Source organism: Thalassophryne amazonica, chromosome 12 (genome assembly GCF_902500255.1).
Source record: "Thalassophryne amazonica chromosome 12, fThaAma1.1, whole genome shotgun sequence".
NCBI classification, from domain to species: domain Eukaryota; kingdom Metazoa; phylum Chordata; class Actinopteri; order Batrachoidiformes; family Batrachoididae; genus Thalassophryne; species Thalassophryne amazonica.
Window position 1 is genome coordinate 1544654 of NC_047114.1, and position 24797 is coordinate 1569450.

The 24797-nt window shown below is 42.6% G+C and overlaps 1 protein-coding gene across 1 annotated transcript in view; it reads left to right on the plus strand.

Moving 5' to 3' along the window:
* Nucleotides 1-24397, plus strand: part of pip4p1a (phosphatidylinositol-4,5-bisphosphate 4-phosphatase 1a) — a 76625-nt gene extending 52228 nt beyond the window's left edge. The window contains exon 7 of the mRNA XM_034183616.1: nucleotides 24193-24397. Within this exon, the coding sequence (XP_034039507.1) occupies nucleotides 24193-24336 (144 nt within the window). The 3' untranslated portion in view covers nucleotides 24337-24397. The remainder of the gene's footprint in view (nucleotides 1-24192) is intronic.
* The last annotated feature ends 400 nt before the right edge of the window (nucleotides 24398-24797 follow it).

The following is a 24797-nucleotide window of genomic DNA, read 5'->3' on the forward strand; positions in this document are numbered from 1 at the left end:
CTCTGTCTCTTTCTCTCTCTGTCTCTCTCTGTCTGTCTCTGTCCCTCTGTCTGTCTCTCAATTTTAAACCATGTACATCCTTATGTGTTTAACGGATGCATGTTCAGTTAGTATTTAGATATGAGTCCGGATGTACTGATCCAGTCACAATGTGTATCATATTTACAAAACACGAACCTCGCCATCATCCATCTGCGGTTTGTTTTCTTATTCTTAGTGACACATTGGTGATGTCAAGTTGGAAATTGAAGGGGTGATGATGAATATCATCAGTGCATATGTTCTAAGGGTAGGTTGAGAGATGGAGAAAGAAAATTTCTGGAGTGAGTTCGATGAGGTCTGTGGAGAGTGAACCCAAGCATGAAAAAGAGCATGATTTGTGAGTGACGAGGATGGACAGGATTAGGAATGAACATATCAGAGGGACAGCTCAGGTGGGACAGTCAGAGAGGTGAGACTGAGATGGTTTGGACATGTGCAGAGGAGGGACCCAGGGTATATAGGGAGAAGGATGCTGAGGATGGAGCCACAAGGCAGGAGGAGAAGAGGGAGACCAAAGAGGAGGTTTATGGATGTGCTGAGGGAGGACATGCAGGTGGTTGGTGTGACAGAGGAAGATACAGAGGACAGGGTGAGATGGAGACGATTGATCCGCTGTGGCGACCCCTAACGGGAACAACTGAAAGAAGAAGAAGGAGACTTTGGTTTAGCTGATAGCTGCGTGTGTCTTCATAAAAACGTGCTGGCTCTCCAGCCGTGTCGTGACATGTTTCAGAAACCTTTCAAAACCATATTTACACTCTGATTTACTGCAAATACACAACAAGTCTGTTTTTGACGGATGCCGCATCTGCTGTTCTTCTGAGTGGCCAATCAGGTGACGTTTTCCACACGTTAGTAACAAACACACATTAACAAAACAAAAACCTTAACTTGGTAGAGCACTTACTCGATGTAGACGCGGGAAAAGCCAGCGACGTGACGTTATGCTACACTTCTACTGTACGCGTGAGGTGGAGTCATGTGATGTGTACATTTGTACACTGGCTCAACTGTCATGTGCTGGCAGTGCGCCCTGTGTCTGTGGATTGGGACTTGGTATTAAAAGACTCATCTTGATTGGAGAAAAACCCCCAAAAAGAAACGTCCCGAGTTCAGACGGGACAGACTTAACTGAAATGCTGCAGAATAACTTTCCGTATCTGTGACACAACTACATCAGAACATCACCAGGTATTATGGGCGTGGGATTTTGTTCTGGGTTGAGGCTGAGGCCTCAGTGTCGTCTTTGTTCCAGTCCATGTTCTTCTATAAAACGAGCTCCATAAGCTTCTGTTGGCAAAGCTCCTCAAATATGAGGATTTACTGTTTTTTCTTTGTTTAAATTCAATATTATAGACAATATGAAAAAGAAGCATTTCTTCATTAGCTTTGTGATAATGATTTCACCCACCAAAGAGCATTCAACAGTTTTCATCAATACCAGTGTGTTGTTCTGTCATTCCAGAGGGACTGAGGGAAAGGTCAAAGAACAAACACTGAGGCCTTCAAAAACCCACATCCACAGACTGCACTGACAGTGTGTCAGTTCTTCCTCCTGATGAGGTCATTTCCTCCAGCTTTACAGACAAAACTTACCAAAAAAAAAAAAAAAAACCCAAAAACCAATCTGTCCTGGGCTCCCCAGCACCAGTAACTAGTGTTTGGCCCGACCACAAGCCAACGGTGCAGCCCGTGCTTCTAATTTACCAGCAGCCATTTGGGGAAAAAGCTCTTTTGGAGGCTGCAGCTAAATTTGGAACACAGTCAGAATTAAAACACTCCTTTTCAGCATGTTTATTCCAGCATGTCAATGAAAGTAGTTCATGGTGTAAAAGATGGAAAATACAGATGAATGTTTAGTTTCCAGGAGTGGATTGTCTCAATTAAGACTGAATTTCTGTCTCTATCTATAGACACATAGATCCAGAAAGTATTCACAGCAGTTTGCTTTTTCCACATTTTGTTATGTTACAGCCTTATTCCAAAACAGAGTAAATTCATTTTTCCTCAAAATTTGACTCACAACACCCCATAATAACAAAGTTGTTTGTTATATTTTAATTTTAGCATTTTTAATTTATAAAAAAAAAAAAAACAACAACGAATAAATCACATGTCTTTAAGTATTCACAAGCAAAAAAGAAAGAGACCCACACAGCCAGTCAGCTCCCAAGCAAACCTTTAATGCAGCACCAAAAAAATGTGACGGGCGAGGCCCGAAAACGTCACATTTTTTTGGTGCTGCATTAAAGGTTTGCTTGGGAGCTGACTGGCTGTGCAGGTCTTACATTTTTGCTTTTGATGCTATTTTTTGACCCTGGACGCCAATACATTTTGCGATGTGCGTGTCATTTCATGATTTTCTTAAGTATTCACAGCCTTTGCTCAATACTTTGTTGATGCACATTGTTTTGTTGATGCATGTTCAGATCTCTCCAGAGATGTTCAGTCAGATTCAGGTCTGGGCTCTGGCTGGGCCACCCGAGGACATTCACAGAGTTGTCCTGAAGACACTCCTTTGATATCTTGGCTTTGTTTTTAGGGTCATTGTCCTGCTGAAAGATGAACCGTCGCCCCAGTCTGAGGTCCAGAGCGCTCTGGAGTAGGTTTTCATCCAGGATGTCTCTGTACATCGCTGCATTCATCTTTCCCTCAATCCTGACTAGTCTCCCAGTTCCTGCTGCTGAAAAACATCCCCACAGCATGATGCTGCCACCATCATGCTTCACTGTAGGGATGGTGCCTGGTTTCCTCCAAACATGACACCAAAGAGTTCAATCTTTGTCATCAGAGCAGAGAATTTTGTTTCTCCTGGTCTGAGAGTCCTTCAGGTGCCTTTTGTCAAACTCCAGGTGGGCTGCCATGTGCCTTTTACTAAGGAGTACCACTCTACCATACAGGCCTGATTGGTGGATTGCTGCAGAGATGGTTGTCCTTCTAGAAGGTTCTCCTCTCTCCACAGAGGAATGCTGGAGCTCTGACAGAGTGACCATCAGGGCTCTTGGTCCCCTCCCTGACTAAGGTCCTTCTCCCCCGATCACTCAGATTAGACGGGCGTCCAGCTCTATGAAGAGTCCTGGTGGATCTGAACTTATATATACACACACACAGTGAGGCAAATAAGTATTTGATCCACTGTCAGTTTTGCAGGTTTTCCCACCTGCAAAGAATATAGAGGTCTGTAATTTTTATCGTAGGTTCACTTCAACTGTGATTGACAGAATCTAAAAAAAAAACCCCTCATTTAGAAAATCACATTGTATGATTTCTAAATAATTAATTTGCATTTTATTGCATAAAATAAGTATTTGAACACCTACCAATCAGCAAGAATTCTGTCTCTCACAGACCTGTTAATTTTTCTTTAAGAAGTTCTCTTATTCTGCACTCTTTACCTGTATTAATTGCACCTGTTTGAACTTGTTACCTGTGTAAAAGACACCTGTTCACACACTCAATCAATCACACTCCAACCTGTCCACCATAGCCAAGACCAAAGAGCTGTCTAAGGACACCAGGGACAAAACTGTAGACCTGCACAAGGCTGGGATGGACTACAGGACAACAGGCAAGCAGCTTGGTAGAAGACAACAACTGAGTATGCAACACTTGCATCCTGCTACAATGTGCTGGACTGTTTCTGGGGCAGATCTGCACAGTCTGCAGCTTGGGTCCTGTTGGTTGTGGTGGACTCCTGTCTCTGTGGATCTGGTGCTGAGGGCTTGTTCTTGTGCTGCCATGATCAGATCCTCTGTGCTGTCCTTGAGGCCGGCCTTGTCTCGCCACTGGTAGGACTTCTTGATGTCAAACACTTTCTCTGGCTGTCGTTATATAACGGCTGAGTGGATCCTTGTCATTTGATTGGTGTTTTGTATGTCACATGACATGGATTATTCGTCCCATTTGTGTTGCATTACATGTTGTGTGCAAATTTCGTTCCATACATTTTGTACCAATACACGCTGTGAACCCCGCCCACACACACTAGTGGAGGTGGCGTTTAGCTAAACATGGTTGAGTTTATTTTGCTGACAGACAACGATTTGAATGAGCCAATTGACTGTGTGAGTTCTTCTAACACACACACGCACACACACAAAACAAATCCACTACACTGTACGCAGTCTGCAGTAAGCATGTGGAGATTAATTGATGCCAGTCGGTATCTAGATACAAACGTGCACGATGCAAGTGCATCGATTCATTCAGTGTGCATCAATTCAATTGTGATGTAATCATTATTATTCAGTCTTATTCAGATGTATGTGATGTTTCTTTTTTTTTTTTTTTTTATGAATGCACCACAGGTTACAAAGAGGTGGAGACAGAGAATTTGATATTAAAGCCGTTACATTTGTAGACAATAAGAAGCCCAGACTGAGTGCGTGTTCTGGAGTCAGTCGTGAAGTGGACACAATGGACTGACTCGGGCTGAGTATCGACTCAAATTTCAAGAATCCATTTGATTCCAATTCTTAAGATTCAGAATCGATTATTCCGATCTGATATCAATTTGTGTTAGTGTCATTAAAACCGTTTTTTGAGCTGTCACCTGATTGTCTAGTTATGCAACACATTAATACTAGCATTACATTTGAGAGCAAATTAATGAAGTATTGGTCATTAATAAGACTGATAGCACCGACCAATCCCCCTCCCAGAATGAGTAGTAGTTTTATTTTACAAACGTGCTGAAGGGCAGAATTACTGAACAGATCCAGGGCAGCCAAAAGAGGGCGCCAGAGGTACCTGGTTCATGGGGCCTGACACAGGCTGATGCCTCGTGTCTTTTGGCTTTAAAGTAAAGCTGTAACAAAGATGAAAAAACAAAACTATGGCCTTACTTCACAAAATTTGGCCCTCAAAATGCAGGCAACAGTGTTTCAGAGTTATAAATTAAAAAATTTCTGGGGACAATGGTCCCGGTCTCCTCTACAAATACTTGCGTCTGCAGTGCTTGCTGCACGACACGCTGCAGCAGAACGTTTCCCACAGCTGTGCAGCGAGCGCTGTGGGAAACGTTCACTCCAGAGGACCTTTGTCCGCTGTCCCACGGAAAAGGCATGTTATGAGGAACAGAAAAAATCTGTGTGAATGAAACAGTGGACAATTCTCTTTTCTTGCCCATAAAAGACAAGAGTTCCGTGTCTCCAACCGAGCAGTCCCCCCCTAAAAATGGGTCTGCCCTGCCTTCACTGTGCATGCATCATTTCGTACGGTTCACCGATGTATAACCATCATTTCATCATAAAAGATGGAGGAAGCGATCAGAGTGCTAGCAACATGAGCTGCTGGTGCTGCGTTCACTGCACCTCCGTCATTTCAAAGCGTCACCGATTTTCACCTTGTTTCTGCTTCAAACTGATTTTAGATGATTTAACAGGTTTTACTTTGTCATCTGATGGTTAATAATCACATTAATCCATTTGATCGCTTTGGGTGCAGGGAATCTGTCTCAGACGAGCTGCTGTGATCTCAAATGACGCCTGCACAGTGGAGCCAGGCTGACCGTTCAGTCTGCATGATTGACATCTTTAAATAGCTTGGACAGAGATTGATTAAATTGTGAACCTGCTTCTAAATCAGAACCAGTGGATCATTTCTCTATCCAGTGTAGAGAAATGATCATTTTCACACCCTCAGAAACAGCGTAACGGCTCAACTGCAGCGCACTGTTTTCAGGCACGCTGTTATAACACTGGTGAGAAGTGCACATATATTTTAAAAATCGATCTTTGGATGTATGACTCGATCTGTGGACATTAAAATGAGAATCGATTTAAAATCGACAAGTTGATCTTTTCAACCCAGCACTCGGACTGACCTTCAGACAGCTAACAGTCAGCACCTGACTTGATGTCATGATTATGGATCAGTGTCGCTCAGAATCTGTGGTGCATTTTTCAGACGCCCTCTGGTTTATTTTACTTTTATCAGCTACATCAGGACTGGCACAAGTTAAAGAGTTGGAAGTAATGATTTATAATCTGGTATATAATTTTTTAAAGGATAGTGTTGACTGGTATGAGATATGACCTTTAACCAGAGGTGGGACGAAGACACCATCAAGTCACTCTCAAGTCATCAATCACCAGGTCCCAAGTCATAATGACCACCAATTGTTTGCATGCTGACTTGAGACTTGACTTGGGACTTGCAGATTGATGACTTGAGAGTGACTTGATGGTGACTTTAACCCTTTTTTTTTTAATAACAAACTAAAAAGCTGATCTGTCCTGGTGTAGTTTGCATTTTTAACTTTGGTGTGAACATGAAAATGATTTGTTGCTGCAGAATTCTGGGAGTTCTAATGCGCATGTTATTAGCATGAGCTTCCCCACTGTGAGCTCGGTCACTGCCCGACTCTGTGCGGTCGGTGTGAAAGTCAACTTTACCACATTCGGTGATGTGCAGCCTCTGTGGTGCACGACGCATTCCTCCACACCAGAACACATACTAAAGTGCAGCAGTAACAGAGGAGAAGTGCGTCGAATATTTCCTGTAATAATTGAAACTGCTTCAGTTTGACTGATTTGTCTTCTGTGTTGTTGGTGCAGTTCCTCTATTGGTCAGAGGTATCCCCGGAGGCGGAGCTTGTGGTGTTTTCTACTCTGCTTGCTGTTTAGCGTCTCTACCGCCGGGCTGATGGTAAGTAGCGGTGGTGTGCAATACTGCAAGATTTGTAACGCTCAGATACCAAGTAAATACTGGGCCAGTATCACCAGTACTGATACTTTTTAATAATTAAGGGGGCTCATTAAATTGCTAAATCTGAATTAATTTCCATGACCTGTTAAGAGTTTGTATGATCCCCCCCCCCCCCCCCCCCCCCCCGATTATTAAAACCCAGGACAGAATTTGGGAAAAATTTATAGGTAAATACAAAATACTTCATCATAATAAATTTTGATCAGAAACAGTAGAACAGCAGCAAATCAATTTTCCGCAAAACATTTTTTTTCACTTTTTCCGGTAGAGTGTTGAGAAACTACAATAGGAAAAATTAAATTAAATTTCTCCTCTTATTGCACTTCTTTTCTGGATTTCTTCTTAAATTAGCAAGGTGCACAGAATGATCAAAGTCAAAGTGTCTTTACAGGGATAGAGAAATCCACTGGTCCAAGGTCGCGGACCAGTCATTTTTGACCTATGTCTAATAGATATTATCCCCTGCTAGTCTGATGTCGAGTTAAAAATCTTGTTGGTCTTGTGATTAAAAGTATTCACAGGTACGCCATTTTTTTTTTTTTTTTTTTACTTGTGCCTTAAATAACTGAGCCATTCAGAGATAACAGAGTTTTGGATAGTGAGCCGTCCAGCCTTCATTTGGATGGTCAATTTTCAAAAAAGATGTCGGAAAAAGCCGTGACTGGCTTACTGAAAGCTGTGTGTGTGTGTGTGTGTCTGCGTGTGTGCGGAGCTGCTGTGCTCGCTCACACAGGCAGGCGGAGTGCGCTGAGCGGAGCATCATCTCAATACGCAGGTTCTCACACGAAGCAGGTGAGAACTCTGACCTTTAATAAGCTTTAATTTTTTAAAAAGTATTTATTTTAGATCTTGAGTTAATGTAGTTGTTTTACATTCAAGCACTCTATTGGCTTTGCTCAAAAAGTAAATGAGTCCACCCACCACTTTAATCATATCTTAGATCTTGTTCTGACTTATGGTATGGAAATTGAAGACTTAACAGTATTCCCTGAAAACTCCCTTCTGTCTGATCATTTCTTAATAACATTTACATTTACTCTGATGGACTACCCAGCAGTGGGGAATAAGTTTCATTACACTAGAAGTCTTTCAGAAAGCGCTGTAACTAGGTTTAAGGATATCAATCAATCAATCAATTTTTTTATATAGCGCCAAATCACAACAAACAGTTGCCCCAAGGCGCTTTATATTGTAAGGCAATGATATGATAGGATAGGATATGATTCCATTCTTTATGTTCTCTAATGCCATATACCAACACAGTGCAGAGTAGCTACCTAAACTCTGTAAGTGAGATAGAGTATCTCGTCAATAGTTTTACATCCTCATTGAAGACAACTTTGGATGCTGTAGCTCCTCTAAAAAAGAGAGCTTTAAATCAGAAGTGCCTGACTCCGTGGTATAACTCACAAACTCGTAGCTTAAAGCAGATAACCCGTAAGTTGGAGAGGAAATGGCGTCTCACTAATTTAGAAGATCTTCACTTAGCCTGGAAAAAGAGTCTGTTGCTCTATAAAAAAGCCCTCCGTAAAGCTAGGACATCTTTCTACTCATCACTAATTGAAGAAAATTAGAACAACCCCAGGTTTCTTTTCAGCACTGTAGCCAGGCTGACAAAGAGTCAGAGCTCTATTGAGCTGAGTATTCCTTTAACTTTAACTAGTAATGACTTCATGACTTTCTTTGCTAACAAAATTTTAACTATTATAGAAAAAATTACTCATAGCCATCCCAAAGACGTATCGTTATCTTTGGCTGCTTTCAGTGATGCCGGTATTTGGTTAGACTCTTTCTCTCCGATTGTTCTGTCTGAGTTATTTTCATTAGTTACTTCATCCAAACCATCAACATGTTTATTAGACCCCATTCCTACCAGGCTGCTCAAGGAAGCCCTACCATTATTTAATGCTTCGATCTTAAATATGTTAGTTGGCTATGTACCACAGGCTTTTAAGGTGGCAGTAATTAAACCATTACTTAAAAAGCCATCACTTGACCCAGCTATCTTAGCTAATTATAGGCCAATCTCCAACCTTCCTTTTCTCTCAAAAATTCTTGAAAGGGTAGTTGTAAAACAGCTAACTGATCATCTGCAGAGGAATGGTCTATTTGAAGAGTTTCAGTCAGGTTTTAGAATTCATCATAGTACAGAAACAGCATTAGTGAAGGTTACAAATGATCTTCTTATGGCCTCGGACAGTGGACTCATCTCTGTGCTTGTTCTGTTAGACCTCAGTGCTGCTTTTGATACTGTTGACCATAAAATTTTATTACAGAGATTAGAGCATGCCATAGGTATTAAAGGCACTGCGCTGCGGTGGTTTGAATCATATTTGTCTAATAGATTACAATTTGTTCATGTAAATGGGGAATCTTCTTCACAGACTAAAGTTAATTATGGAGTTCCACAAGGTTCTGTGCTAGGACCAATTTTATTCACTTTATACATGCTTCCCTTAGGCAGTATTATTAGATGGTATTGCTTAAATTTTCATTGTTACGCAGATGATACCCAGCTTTATCTGTCCATGAAGCCAGAGGACACACACCAATTAGCTAAACTGCAGGATTGTCTTACAGACATAAAGACATGGATGACCTCTAATTTCCTGCTTTTAAACTCAGATAAAACTGAAGTTATTGTACTTGGCCCCACAAATCTTAGAAACATGGTGTCTAACCAGATCCTTACTCTGGATGGCATTATCCTGACCTCTAGTAATACTGTGAGAAATCTTGGAGTGCATATTAAACAAATATGTAGGACTGCTTTTTTGCATTTACGCAATATCTCTAAAATCAGAAAGGTCTTGTCTCAGAGTGATGCTGAAAAATTAATTCATGCATTTATTTCCTCTAGGCTGGACTATTGTAATTCATTATTATCAGGTTGTCCTAAAAGTTCCCTAAAAAGCCTTCAGTTAATTCAAAATGCTGCAGCTAGAGTACTGATGGGGACTAGAAGGAGAGAGCATATCTCACCCATATTGGCCTCTCTTCATTGGCTTCCTGTTAATTCTAGAATAGAATTTAAAATTCTTCTTCTTACTTATAAGGTTTTGAATAATCAGGTCCCATCTTATCTTAGGGACCTCGTAGTACCATATCACCCCAATAGAGCGCTTCGCTCTCAGACTGCAGGCTTACTTGTAGTTCCTAGGGTTTGTAAGAGTAGAATGGGAGGCAGAGCCTTCAGCTTTCAGGCTCCTCTCCTGTGGAACCAGCTCCCAATTCAGATCAGGGAGACAGACACCCTCTCTACTTTTAAGATTAGGCTTAAAACTTTCCTTTTTGCTAAAGCTTATAGTTAGGGCTGGATCGGGTGACCCTGAACCATCCCTTAGTTATGCTGCTATAGACTTAGACTGCTGGGGGGTTCCCATGATGCATTGTTTCTTTCTCTTTTGCTCTGTATGCACCACTCTGCATTTAATCATTAGTGATTGATCTCTGCTCCCCTCCACAGCATGTCTTTTTCCTGGTTCTCTCCCTCAGCCCCAACCAGTCCCAGCAGAAGACTGCCTCTCCCTGAGCCTGGTTCTGCTGGAGGTTTCTTCCTGTTAAAAGGGAGTTTTTTCTTCCCACTGTAGCCAAGTGCTTGCTCACAGGGGGTCGTTTTGACCGTTGGGGTTTTACATAATTATTGTATGGCCTTGCCTTACAATATAAAGCGCCTTGGGGCAACTGTTTGTTGTGATTTGGCGCTATATAAAAAAATTGATTGATTGATTGAAGCACAAAACGTGACTGAGGAGGAGAAAAAAAACAGGATGAATAACATCATCCCACTAAAATGAACTCCAGTCAGAATAAAAATACAAGCTGCTAATTTATGTTATTTTTTTAAAGTTAATAGGCTGCAGCTATGTTTTATTTATTTCAAAGTAAGTTACCTCTTATTTTCAATCTGTTTATTTTTATGTCCGCCAGAGACGTAATAAAATCATTGGTGTTTGTTTATTTATTTATTTGTCTGTTAGCGGGATTGCATCAAAGCTACTGTGCAGATTTTGACGAAATTTTCACCACAGATGGATATTAGACCAGCGGTGGGCAATCATGTGCCATGAAGGTTTGCCTTTCTACCAATCACCTCACCAGATGATTTCATTGATGATCAGGTCTTTATGTTCAGAGGAGAAGCTGATTAGTTGCAAAGAAAACCTGCACTGTTTTGGCCCTCGTTGCCCACCCTTGCCCATGGAAGACTCCATTAAATTTTGGAGGTGATCCAAATCCAGATTCAGGATCAAGATTTCACTTTACGAGGTCTGTTAGAAAAGTATTGGACCTTTTTATTTTTTGCAAAAACTATATGGATTTGAATCGTGCACTTGCATCAGCCAAGCTTGAACCTTCGTATGCATGCATGAGTTTTTTCACGCCTGTCGGTTGCATCATTCGCCTGTGGGCAGGCTTTGAGTGAGCACTGGTCCAGCCCCCTTGTCGGATTTTCATTGTCAGGAAAATGTCTGAACGGCTGGAGCAGCGCTGCATCAAATTTTTCCAGAAACTGTGAGAGACAGCCAGGTGGACACCATTCGGAAAATTCAGATGGCTTTCGGTGAAAATCCTATGGGCATCACACAGATTAAGGAGCATTACAACCGGATTAAAGACGGCCCACAGCGGCGGAGGGCGCGCCGCGCTTCGAGCGGCCATCAACAGGCTGAAATGACCAGATCATTTCCAAAGTGAAGGCTGTGTTGATCTGGGACATCGTGTGACTACCAGAGAAATGGCACAAAAGGTGGACATCAGCCATTTTTCGTCAGATTCCACTGTTACAGGAGATTTTGTAATGAAAGATGTGTGGAGGCATTCGCGCATCGGGACGAAGTCGCAATGGCGGAGAACAAAAGCAAGTCCATGTTGGAAGTCTCACGGGACATGTTGTGACATGCCCAGCTCTCCACAATTTCTCGGATACTCACTCGACTGAAAAGCCACCGAAAGCCATCTGAATCTTCTGACTGGTGGAAGACGTAACGCCATTGCGGCTTCGTTCAAACACACCTGAATCCAATGAAAGACTCATTAAAAGCCTGCTAATGAGTTTTATGAGGTAGGATCTTCAGGACCGAACTTGGGCACCAAGATCTAAACCATCCCCCCCCCCCACCAGAAGCAGTATAATCTACAATACTTCAAAAGTATCTCAAATCTTTGGAAAACTGCAGACCTGGCAACACGGCTCCCACTCCACGCTAGGTCCCACCGAATAATGAAGGATGAATAATGAGCCACGCAGCATGTTTTCTTTGCTACCAGAGGGTTTGTTCAACTATTGTGGGAGTTTCTTGGCTCTTAGAGACATTGTCTTCAGTTAACGAGCCTCCTGTCTGAGTGTGGCGCTAATTTCAAGATGTTCAAAATTTAGCAACAACAGCGTGGCGCAGTTTGTGTATGAGGCTTTAGAGGCATGTGTGTGGTGCTTATGAGTGTTAAAAATCCATTATCTGTGTGCCTGGCAGCTACGCAGGACCTGAGAGGCTGTTTTTGGAGCGGCTGCCCTCTTGAGCACACAATTCCACCTGCTGTGTGCGCTGGACGCTGTATATAAAATAATTATTTTGTAGCAAATTAATAATTTTCTGCCAAACATTGGATGCTGAAAACACCTCTAATCACTTCTGGATTCACAGAGGACTGTTTCTTCTGGACGCTTTTTTTTCCTGCTCCATGTGGAATGTATTTTGAACAATTTAAGGTAACTATTTTTAATGTTTTTTTTATAGCTTGATAAAAGAGTTCCTAGCTGTAAAAGTATGTCTATGGTTGATATCTTGTTAGTGGATCACATGAGCTCCACTGTGTGTGCGCACTGACGCAGTGACTCATCACGCTTCAAAGGAGCATTTAGGCAGAACGCCAGCTCACAAAAAAGTGATTTTTCACTCAATATTGGACAAACACAAAGTTAAAATTTGGATTACTGCGTGAGGTGGATGCGTGTTTAAAGCTGCGGAAGAAATAACTCCAGTGAAGCAGTGCAGAGCTGTGCAGCAACACAGAAGGAGAAGCATGCTAAAGACCGATTTTGAAGACATAACATAAAGTTAAAAGTTGTATCATGGTGACTTGTAAGCTGTGGAAGAAATATATATATATTTCAAAGTGATCCACAGCTGTATATAATTAAAGCGGCCACCTCATTCTGTATGCAGAACAGCACCGCATGCAAAAGAGTGATTTTGCAGAAATAAATGGAAGAACACAGTTAAAAGTGATCACGGTGTAAAAATGACTGTGTTTAAAGCCTGGGAAAAACTAAAGCCAGCAAGCCACAGATGGAAAGGAAGCCAGTGAGAAGGAGCACAGAGGCGGCTCTCCAGGAACTCGTGGTTCGGTTTTTGCTGTTCTGGCGCATTACAAGTGGACAGCAGCCTGCCGCACAGCGCACACCCGCGGTCATGGTGTTATCATGGCGCTGTCACGGCACTACGTGGCGTAGTGTGGCTGATGCGAGCCATTCGAGGCTCTAATGACAGGTGGGTCGTGGCTCACTAGAGGCTGCTACGTGGCACATGCGGGGTACAGAGAGGCACATAGAGGTGCCTTCATAGCGGATACGTGATAGAAGAAAACGCAGGTCATTCCTTGAATAATTGCTGACACACCCATGCGTAGGCTTATTATTCATCCTTCATTAGTCAGTGGGACCCAGGCTTAATGGCCCAGTCACATGACGATTCCTGAACGAAGGGGAAAAAGTAAAAAAAAAAAAAAAAAAAGTCACAATTCATTGAGAAAAGGTGGACAAACGAGCTTTATCACTGAACAGCCTGTGAAGCAAGAGTGCCAAAGGGACAAAAGAAGACCTAAAAGAAACCAAAGCTAACGTTGATCTCCACGCTTGAATGAAACACGCCTGGAGCCACAGCTGGAGCAGTGTGTGTCTGCATCTCTGAGTTCCAGGACTAGGAGCTGGGACGGAGCTCATAGCACCTGAGTCCTGGAGAAACTGCGAACAGAAGCTGTGGAGATCTGTGTGCACGTCAGTGGACCACCTGCTCTGGTTCCTCCAGAACAAAAGAGGGATCATCTCCATCATCATCAGAATCCTCACTGTCTCTTGACACGATGCACGCTCAGTCTTCCTCCAATTTAAAAAAGAAAAAAGTGCCCTGTGGTCACTGCTGTATCACTGTATTATGTTCTAAGCCATATATATTGATTTATAACAGAAAACTGTCAAAAGGGAGAATAAATATAAGTGTAAAGATGATTGAATATATCAGAGCGGTGAATTCATCAGTGTGTGTGAACGCGCACATTGACTCACGTGTGGTTATTTCAACCAGCTGCAGCTGATCCACAACGTGAATTCTTCCTTCAGAACAGCTCATATATAATCATCTGAATCATCTACCTGTTGCCACATGTACAGAAGGGCTGGATTGTCATTCCTACACTCAGTTATATTTAATAAAAAATAATAAGCGCACGGAGGAGGCGATGACTGCTGATGCTGCATTCCAGTGCTGTCAGAAATTATACATCTTTTTTGTTGTTTCAAATTTAGCAGTTGCTTGTGGCAAAATAATTAATTGTATCCACACAAAAGGTTAATTCTGGCCTGTGTAAGGTGCCTGAGCCCAGTGAAGCTGACCCCCAACACAGATTAAAAAAAAAAAAATCCAAGCAGGCTGAGTTTGTCCTGTAATTTCTGATGGTACATGAACGCAGCAGCAGTGCCCACAAAACTTCTGCACTGTGTGAAAACATTCAGCTGGTTGAATGAAGTCAAACTAAACACTAACGTTACAGAAACTAAGCAAACGACACGAAAAACATCAAGAACTAGAGCAAAACAAAATACGGACGAATTGAGGTCTTTGGCGGCATTCATTCAAATTTTTCCACAGTTTAAAAATCCTGACGAAGCGCCAGCTGCAGGAATGAAGCTGCACGAAGATTAAACGATGCCAATGAAAGTCCGGATTTCTTGTTTCGTTTGGGCTTCGTTGCCCTTTAAGCGCTGTGTGACCGGAGTTTGAAACATTACTGACATTCTGGTTTACTTTGAGACATTTCTCTCACGTTCCCAGCATGATAAATTGTGCGGTGGATGTAGTCGTGGTAGTAATGTACATGGTTAAGCATACTGTGCCCAGGCACACATCAAACAAACTGCACTTGGGGGAAGAGTTGTGCTTGAGAACTGCACAAGGCAGCTGGTCTAGTGTGAGTACACCACCGAGCTATTCTATCAGATTCTTCAGTGTCACGCTACCTTGACTGAATACTGCAAAACCCCCTGTTAAATATTACAGCAAACATGAACAAAGGTTAGAATGCATGCAGTGTTGTTTTTATAATGCAGCACTGTTTAGCTGTGAAAAAAACGTGTTTCATAATTTCATGTATGCAGCAGATCCGTGTTGAAGGTAAAATAAGTCTGAAACACATCACTGTTTTCTCAGTAAATCTGTTTCTAAAGGTGATAAAAGTCCCTTTGGCTGTTTCCACTAGGGGTCGCCACAGCAGATTTCCAGAACCCAAATAATCCACACACACACACACACAAAGAAACCAAAATGAAGTTCTGTGTGATAAAATGGGATGACACAGTAATAAAAGTATTGAACACAGTTACTGAAATTTATTTAATAGTTTGTACAAAAGCTTTTGTTGGTAATGAAGCTTCAAGACGCCTCCTGTGTGGAGAAACTAGTCAAATGTATTGATCAGGTGTGACTTTGGTTCATTCTTCCGCACAAACAGTCTTCAGATCTTGAAGGTTCCATGGACCTCTTCTGTGAACTCTTCAGTTCTTAGATGTTGTGTTGGATTCCATTCAGCTGATTGGCTGGACCATTCCGGTGAATGTGAGGCATTAATGTAAAGCGCTTTGAGCGTTTGATGCAGATGGAAAAGTACCATATAAATGCGATCCATTTACCATGAACATGCATGCAGGCAGTGGTGGCTGAGCGCATTACGTATTGTTTTCTTTGAAACAATTGTACCTGTTAATTCCAGGTCTTTCTGAAGTTCTCCACAAGTGGTCCTTGGCTCTTGGACAACTCTTCTGATAATTCTTTTCCGTCCTCTGTCAGCAATCTTGTGAGGAGCACCTGGTCATGATGGATTTATGGTGAAGTTTTTTCCACTTTCAGGTTGTGGCCCCACAGTGCTCACTGGAACATTCAGAAGTTTAGAAATCCTTCTGGAACCAGTGCCATCAGTATGCTTTGCAACAATTTTGTAAAGATCTTGAGCGAGCTCTTTGCTTTTGCCCATCATAAGATGTTTCATGTGTGACACCGTGGTAAGGAGACACCTTTTATAAGCCATCAGTTGGGACTGAACCAGCTGATATTAATTTGCACTGATAAGGGGCAGGACTGCTTTCTAATTACTGATAGATTTCAGCTGGTGTCTTGTCTTTCCACATCTTTTTGCACCTCCCTTTCTTTAGGTATTCAGTACTCTTTCTGTGTGTCATTTCACATTATTGCACATAACTTAATTCATGGATATCTATGGTTTGATTTATTTGTATGTGTGGATTTCCTGGGTTGTTATAACGTCTCGTTATGCAAGGAGCTTTTTCCCACAAGCTGTGATCAGCCTGAATAGTGCACTTTAAGCCTGACAGCACCTTATTTTATTTTATTTTATTTATTTGATCTTAACTTTTTAACTTGTTCTCTGTACCTTGTATTTCACAGTGTCAATGTGTCTTTATGTGAAAATTTGTTCCATGTCTGTCTAATGTTGTTTTCTTGTGTGTGATGCACTGAGCTTTTTGCACAACCATTTCCTATGGTTTTTTTAACTACAAATGGCAAATAAACTAATCTTGAATCTTGTTACTGACATCTGGTGAAAATTTCGTATCAGTAGCACCTTTACTGAGAAAATGGTGATGTGTTCAATACTTAATTTACCTGCTGTATATAATTAGAACTGTGATTTTACTTTGTGTCACGGTCACAGTCTATTTGTGGCTCCATGGCTCAGTTCATGACAATATAAAGACAGTTGCTGATGACTGTTGTTGCAAAATCATTTTGTAAAAATAAACTTTACAGCACCAGCTAAAATAAATTTCAAAATAAAACTAAAAACATTTTACTTATTCATTATTTGTCAAGAGTGTACCTAAAATGTCTGCACACTGACGCCTGTGTGCATGTATGTGAATATTCAGTACATTATACTTTATCAACAGCAGAGGGCGCAAGATAAGCATCAAACTGCTCAAATAAACACAGGACACATGGGTGCAGTCATATGTTTCTCTTTTTCATCACTGGACTTTTTAATGATCCCTGTGTGTAAATACACAGTTTTCTGAACAAAGTAACAGAATCTGATGAACAAAACTCTGCGGTGACGTTTGGTGTGTATTAGAACAGATGGGTTTGTGTTGCAGTCTGGAAATCGTTGCATGTTATTTGGGGACTTACAGGGTGTGTGGGCTCTAATTGGTGTCCTCCTAGTTACTAGTTAAACTGTGTTCTGTCTGTGTGATACATATATCACCCACTGCAAATGTCCATAAGTTCTACAGCTAAATTCCATTTTTTAAGTACTTTTTTGTGTGTGTGTGTGTGTGTGTGTGTGTGTGTGTGTGTGTGTGTGTGTGTGTGTGTGTGTGTGTGTGTGTGTGTGTGTGTGTGTGTGTGTGTGTGTGTGTGTGTGTGTGTGTGTGTGTGTGTGTGTGTGTGTGTGTCAGGGATGAAGCACTAAACGTGTGAGAGTGGAGGCTTTGTGCCAGATAGCTGATATCTGTTTGCCGTCCCTGGGCAGGTCACACAAACAAAATAAATCAAGTCTAATGCAGCAGAGCAGCTTCAAATAGAATCGAACACAAGGCTCCAAACAATAAGAATGACTGTGGAGAGGAAACACGCACAGTTAAATAAGAAGAGGACAAAGACTGTCACTGGCTTTGTCTCATGTGAAGCTACTTTTAGATCCTTCAGGTTGATGCATAATGGAGTTTATTTGTGGGTGTGAGCGTCGGCTGTGTTTCATATTCATTTAATGGCAGCGTGCTTTCAGTGTAATCGATGCCATTCATAATTGGATGCTTTTAATTGTAACAAATGCAGCGGGAGTGAGAGTTTTGACAGTTTAATCTCTGGAGGTCTGCTCACGGTCTATAAACTTCACAGGCAACTACTCAGGACTGGTGACAGATCAAACTTCATTTCCACACCACATTTAATTAGGAACGAGGAGGCCAAATGAAGGCTCCTGACAAATCTGTGCAGTTCAGGAGATTCATCTCGGAGCTGCTGCAGGCTCGTGGAGAGGCGCCCGTTAAAATGTGAAAGGTGGAGACTGACTGATCTGCACCCCCGGGCGGGGAATGTGTTTATGACTTTGTGCCGACAGGCGACTCTTTATTTCTCATTTAAAGCTGCAGTGTGTATGATTTAGTGTCCTCTAGTGGTGAGGTTGGTGACTGCATTATGCAGGACTGTAAAAACTCTGTGGATCCAAGGAATTCTGCAGATTTCATCATGGGGAGAACACTGTTCTGTGTGTGACATACAGATCTGTGTCCTCAGATCCGTGGAACTTCGCAGAGGAAAAATGACTCAAAGCCTGGCTGTTGTGACAGTTGTCATAAAGCGGGACTGGTTGGTTGCTATGGTGATGCTGTGTGGCTGCTCCAAGCTAAACGTAGCATGTGGACATCATATAATTTAAGCACCAGAAAGTTTTAAAAGAAGAATTTTGTGGCATGCCTGTGTGTGAGCGACGTCGGAGAGAGGGAAGGTGACGGTTTGAAAAAGTTTAATAAGGACAAGAATCTGTGGAATTGGCGCTGGGTTGACTTTAAAGTTCAGCATCATGAACACAGATAAAAGAAACGGGAAAAGCAAACTGCATCTTGTGCCCTCAAGAAACACAATAAGATTTTTAAAAATTATTTTTTTGTCTCTAGAAAATAAACATTGTGCTGTTCAAACAGGAGTTCAGACAAGATTATGTGACATTTTTTAATTCATGTAGAATTTCTTTCATTGGGAAAAAAAGACGTGGCTTTGAGTGGATTTCCAGGAATTTACAAAGATATGTGACTTTTTTACTATAAGATATGTTATTGATATTTTACCCTGATTTTCAAAATACTCTGGTTTTTGAACTACTTTAACAGTCGTTTCAGTCTTCATGAATTTCATGTAGTTTAATTGTTCTGAGTTGTTGCGTAATTTGGTTTATAGTTAAAACAAAAATCATTCCAGGTCCTGCTTCTACATCATATTCTGTTATTTCAACATGATCATTCACAGTTCAAATGAAAGGTTGAATCAAGGATCATTTAAATATGTGCTTCTTTTGAGTTTTTTTTCTTCCAGGAGATGCTGAAAATGGATACAATATTAATTTGGTTTCTGGGGCCCCACAAGCCATAAACCTGGGCTCCAGGGGGACTGCGCCCCCCCCCCCCCCCCCCCCCAGACACCCTGCACATTTTCCGCACAATTCATAATTTTCATTTCACAGCCCTGATTATGGCATTGTCACCCATGATATGGTTTTCCTTCACGTTTTTGCTTCTTTGACGACTTGTAGAAGGTGTACAGAGGAGAAACCACTATTCCTCTTCTTTTTTCTTTAATTTTCTGCTGCACTGCAAAATACAAAAAACAAATAAATATGTCCCTTTTGGGCTACTATATGAGCATGGCAGCCTCCATGAGGGGGTCGGCTCCAATCTAGATAAGGTTGATTATCATTGATAATACACCAACTCTTGGCAAAATTCAACTGTACCTGCATTGATGGTAAATCTCCACCAGGAGGAGATATTGCTCCATTTTAAGAACTTTGAATACAGGCTGGTGTGGGTCACAACGATGAACCTGTTGCTTATAGTAGTAGATGAATACATGGTTTTGAATGCTACAGTATATTCCATTTCTGTCACTAAACACACTTAAATCCTGCACACTGCAGCTTTAAATGAGATTTTCTGTGATTCTACACATTTTTCTAGGGCTATCCTGAGGTTTTTGGCTTGTCCCACAAAATTTCCACTATTTAGCCATTTTTGAGCTAATGCTTTTGGTTTTGCAAACAAAAGATCAAGACGGCTCCAGGTCCTGATGAGGTCTCTCCCTCATGTCCGAGAGCATGTGCTGGCCCCCATCTTCACCCAAATTTTCAGCAGATCTATGGAGCTGTGTGAGGTCCCCTCCTGCTTCAAACACTCCACTATTATCCCATTCCCAAAGAAACACTCCAGAACAGGACTAAATGATGACAGACCCATTGCCCTGACATCTGTAGTCATGAAGTCTTTTGAATTGTTGGTGTTGAGCCACCTGAAGGACATCACAGGACCCCTGCTGGGCCCCCTGCAGTTTCCTTACCAGACAAACTGGTCAGTTGAGGATGCAGTTCAGAATGGGACTGCATTATATCCTGCAGCACCTGGATTCTGCAGAGATGTACATGAGGATCCTGTTGATGGGCTTCAGCTCGGTGTTCAACACCATCATCCCCGACATTCTCCACAAAACCTCTCCAACCTCTCTGTCCCAGCTCCCACCTGTCAGTGGATCTCCAACTTCCTTTTGGACAGGACACAGCAGCTGAGGGTGGGGAGCATCACATCCAGCACACAGACAATCAGCACTGGTGCCCATCAGGGGTGTGTGCTCTCCCCACTGCTTTTCTCCCGCTACATAAACGACTGCACCTCGGGGAACCCCTCTGTTAATCTCCTGAAGTTTGCAGATAACACCGCCATCATTGGACTCATCCAGGATGGTGATGAGGCTGCATACAGACAGGAGGTGGAACAGTTGGTCCTCTGGTGTGGTCAGAACAACCTGTGTGTAAATAATATAATACACCTGAGCTCATTTTTTACACGTGGTTTTGGCACCGCTCTGACGCCACACTATTCTGATTCTGATTCAAACATTTGTGAACAAACAAAGAGCTCAGGGTGGCTGTGGGCTGCTGTTACGCTGTTTGCGAAAATGCCACAGATGGCACAGCCGTTTAAAATAATAATGAAATGAAATGAACAAGTTGGAACATCAGTGTAGATTGCTGGCTGTTTTTGCTGATGCTGGTTCACAGATCTGGCAACTTGCTCCTGACGGACTGCATGCTGAATTGACGGCCTTGTAATCAATCAATCAATCAATCAACTTTTTTCTTATATAGCGCCAAATCACAACAAACAGTTGCCCCAAGGCGCTCAATCACAACAAGTTGTATTTGTTTCTCTATCTCTGTTTAACATTTCTTTTAGTTTTTAAGTGCGTCTAATGAGAGTCTTATTTAACTAAATTTCTCCTGTTGTGAATTTTAAGAGTGGTTAGCATTTTACTAGCGGTTAGCTTGCACAAGCTCGGCTCCATGTTTTTTGTTTTTTTTTTAATTGTTTCTTTCATTACTGTTACCAGTCTAATGGGTTGCCGCAGAGCCACGTCACTCCCAGTGAAGTGGCCAATCCAAAGGCGAGAATTTGTATCTCCGCGACTGGCCGCCCGATGAAAACAAGCTCAGGCTGCATTGATTGTCTGTTGAAATCAGCTAGTTTCTTTTTTGTTTCTAATCAGCCAGCTAACAGCTCTCACTGCTTGGAACGATGACATTTATCCACTAAGCTGACCTGAAATGAACCATTATACATTAAATTGACTCTGGTGACAAGTCTGACCCCTTTGAAAAGTGGCCAAATTATGTATTTGTATTGAACTTGGTGACGTTTTCATCTGCCAAAAATGGCCACCAGAGGGCGCTCGGTGTAAAGTCTGCGACCACCCATACTTAACTAACGTAACTGCTGTGAATTGTAGCTCATTAATTTACTCTTGTGTGATTCTTTGGAGTGGTGAGATTAGCATTTTCATTAGCAGTTACCTCTTGCTAGCTTGGCTACACTCTTGAATTTTCTGGTGCACAAAGTACACCTCTTTAAGCTTTACATTAACCTTGTGTGATGCTGGCAAAGAGCGACTCTCTTAGAGAACCATGTACGCTAGATAGAACACCTTCTTAGTTCAGTGAAGTTAGATGTTATGGGCACTCCAGACAAGGTTAGTGTTGGGCCGGCTAGCATGCCTGTTAGCCTTAACATTGACTTGCTGGCTATGGATGACGGTTTTCAGACTGTGGTTAGGCAGAGGAAGTCACATAGGGCTTGTTGCCCGGTTCCGCTGCCCTGATCACACTCGCCATTGTGAAACAGTTTTCTCCCTTGGATGTGCCTGTCAGTCCTTTGAGACCACGGGTGACTTCCACTCCTATCCCCAGGCCAAAACGCCGGGCTTTAGTGATAGGGAATTCCATCACTCACAAAATCAGGTTATAGACGCTGGCTGACATTAAATGTATTCCTGGGGCCAGAGCTCCTGACATTGCCTCTCATCTCAGGGTGCTGACGCTACAGAAGGGTACACAGACAAAGGAACATGACACTAGATATAGCCACATAGTTATTCATGTCGGCGCAAATGATGGGATGAAGCACTCAGAGGTCACAAAAATGGACATAGAGAGGACTTGTGACCTTGCCAGAAAGATGTGTCAGCATCAATTAATAGTCTCTGGTCCTCTCTCTTCCCGAGGTAATGATGAGGCGTTTAGCAGGCTGACATTGTTAAATAGGTGGCTGGTGCAATTTTGGAGACAGCAAGGCTTTAGTTTTATTGATAAGTGGCCTTCCTTCTGGGGCTGCCATGGCTTGCTGATGCCAGATGATCTTCACCCTACTGGGGAAGGCACTGCCATCTTGTCTGCGAACATAGAGCTCTACAGGGAGGGTAATGTTAGGAATTTACAGCAGGCCACGGAGCAGGTGATTAGAGACCCTGCAAGGCTTATGACAAATGTGGGTGTGGAATCCATTAGCTTAGCGGGTAATTTAGTGCAGAAAATCTACTATGGTGATAGTGCAGTTTGTGGCAGGGACACTGGGTTGCAGCTGGGCCGGATGCTGGAGGCTACTGGACTCGCTCAACCACTTCCAGAAGCGCAGTTCCTCTCCAGTTTTATATATATATATATATATATATATATATATATATATATATATAAACAAAAGAGTGCGCCTTCAAGTTGTCACAAGTTGTCTGACTCATGGGAACTAAATTCAGAAGGGTTGGAGATGCCCGTGACGACTCTATTCAGAGAGAAAATGTGTTGCGTTAATTTTCTTGAACATTTCAAATTCAGCCTACAGGAGAGCAGTGCTCCGCGATTCATGAGCACGTTTTGCTAAAATTCTTCAATTCCCTCATGAATGCTGTTCACAGCCCAGTGAGACATGACCCTTCCCAAAATGCAGACCTGGGTTCAACTCCTGGTCACCGTGTTGCTTTGTCTCCATCATTACTGTCCAGTCAGCTGTAAATGGCGGTCCGCCGCAGCCCCGCGGTCGTCCTACATCAAAGTCAGACTCTACGGCCGTGACATGAGTATCACAGAAGTCACTTCTGGCAACTTCAGTTACTGTCCAGGTTGGAGCAAATTTGCACAGAATGTTCCTCAGGTGATCTTTCATCGATATTGTACTCAAGGTCAAATTAAAGGTCAAAGGTCAGGTTTGCGTCATGTCAGCTGCAGTCTCACAGACACTCTGGTTGTTGTTAATGTCCTTGTGAAAACAGTTGAGTGAATTCTGATCAGAAAACTTAAAATAAGACTGAAAAACCAATTTGGGGGGAGTCTGAAAACCTTTTAGGAGACATTTTGAAAGATACACCACATTTAAGAAACAACAAAATGGTGAGTAAAATCTTATTGCAGCGTTTGATCAAAATCTCTTCCCCATTTTATAAACCAGATTTTCAGTGTCGCCAACTGAACGGTCCCCCTGCCTTCACTGCACATGCATCATTTGGGATGACAGCAACTCGTCTGAGACTGACTCTCTGAGTCTGAGTCTCTACACCAGGGGTGGGCAGCGAGGGCCGGGACACTGCAGGTTTTCTGTGCTACCAGTCACGTCTGCAGGTGGGTCGCTGATCAGCTTCTCCCCTGAACATAAACACCTGATCATTAATGAAATCACCTGCTGCAGTGTCTCGGCCCCGCCCCCCCACCACCACTCTACACCCACAGTGATCAAATAATGTGATTATTTATCATCAGATAAATAAAATAAAACCTCTTAAATCACTCTAAAGTCAGTTTGAAGCAGAAACGAGGTGATAATCTGTGACCCGCAGCTGATGATGCACGCGCAGTGAAGGCAGGGCGGCCGATCAGACGGTCGGTCTGCGACACCGGTCTGGAGAAGTTGAGTACTGTAACGAGTGTCCTTTGATCCTGATTGGATGATGGTGGTGATGATGTCGGTGTTGTGGTGTCCAGAATGCATTTTGTGATCCGTACCGTATTTATCGCCTCTGCCTGCAGCGGTCCTTTGACTCGGAACCCGTGCTTCCGTTTGACCTGTAATCGGTGTGGATGTGACTGTGTGAAACGCCCTCCCGTGTGTCGCTGTGTCTCCAGGCTGGAACGTGGGTGAAGGCGCAGACCTACCCGGGGATCTACGCCTCTTGGGCTGTGCTGCTGCTCCTGGTTCTTGTCACCTTGGGTCGGGCCTTTTACTGGACCTGCATGAGGGTCAGCCAGCCCCTCCAGAACTTCACATAGAGACACCTCCAGACTGGTGGGACCCTCGTACCAGGATACCGTGGAGGAGGAATGGTGGCTCTAAAACAAAAGATAACAATAATCCAGATTATTTATTTCCATACACCCCCCTGCTCCTCCCCTTTTAGTCAGATGAGTTTCTGAAGTGGCTTCTTGATGTACTGATGATTTCTAACCTGTTAATTTTAACACTTTGATCCCGTGTCTCCTTCCGTGTTCAGACTTTAACTGGTCCTCTGTTGTGCTCCAGCAGCTCCTGAGCTGAGACTTCGGTGTCCAAAGTCCTGCTCTGGACTCACTTCTCAACCCTAATTTGACGTTAGCTTGAATCTCTCAGCATTTAACCTTTTTAAGCCGTCAAATTATTTTGTGACAGCAGCAGAGAAATCAAATAAAACTAATGAATGATGCCAGCAGATGATGAGTGACTGGTGGGAAGTCGGCTGCCCGCGTTATTTCAT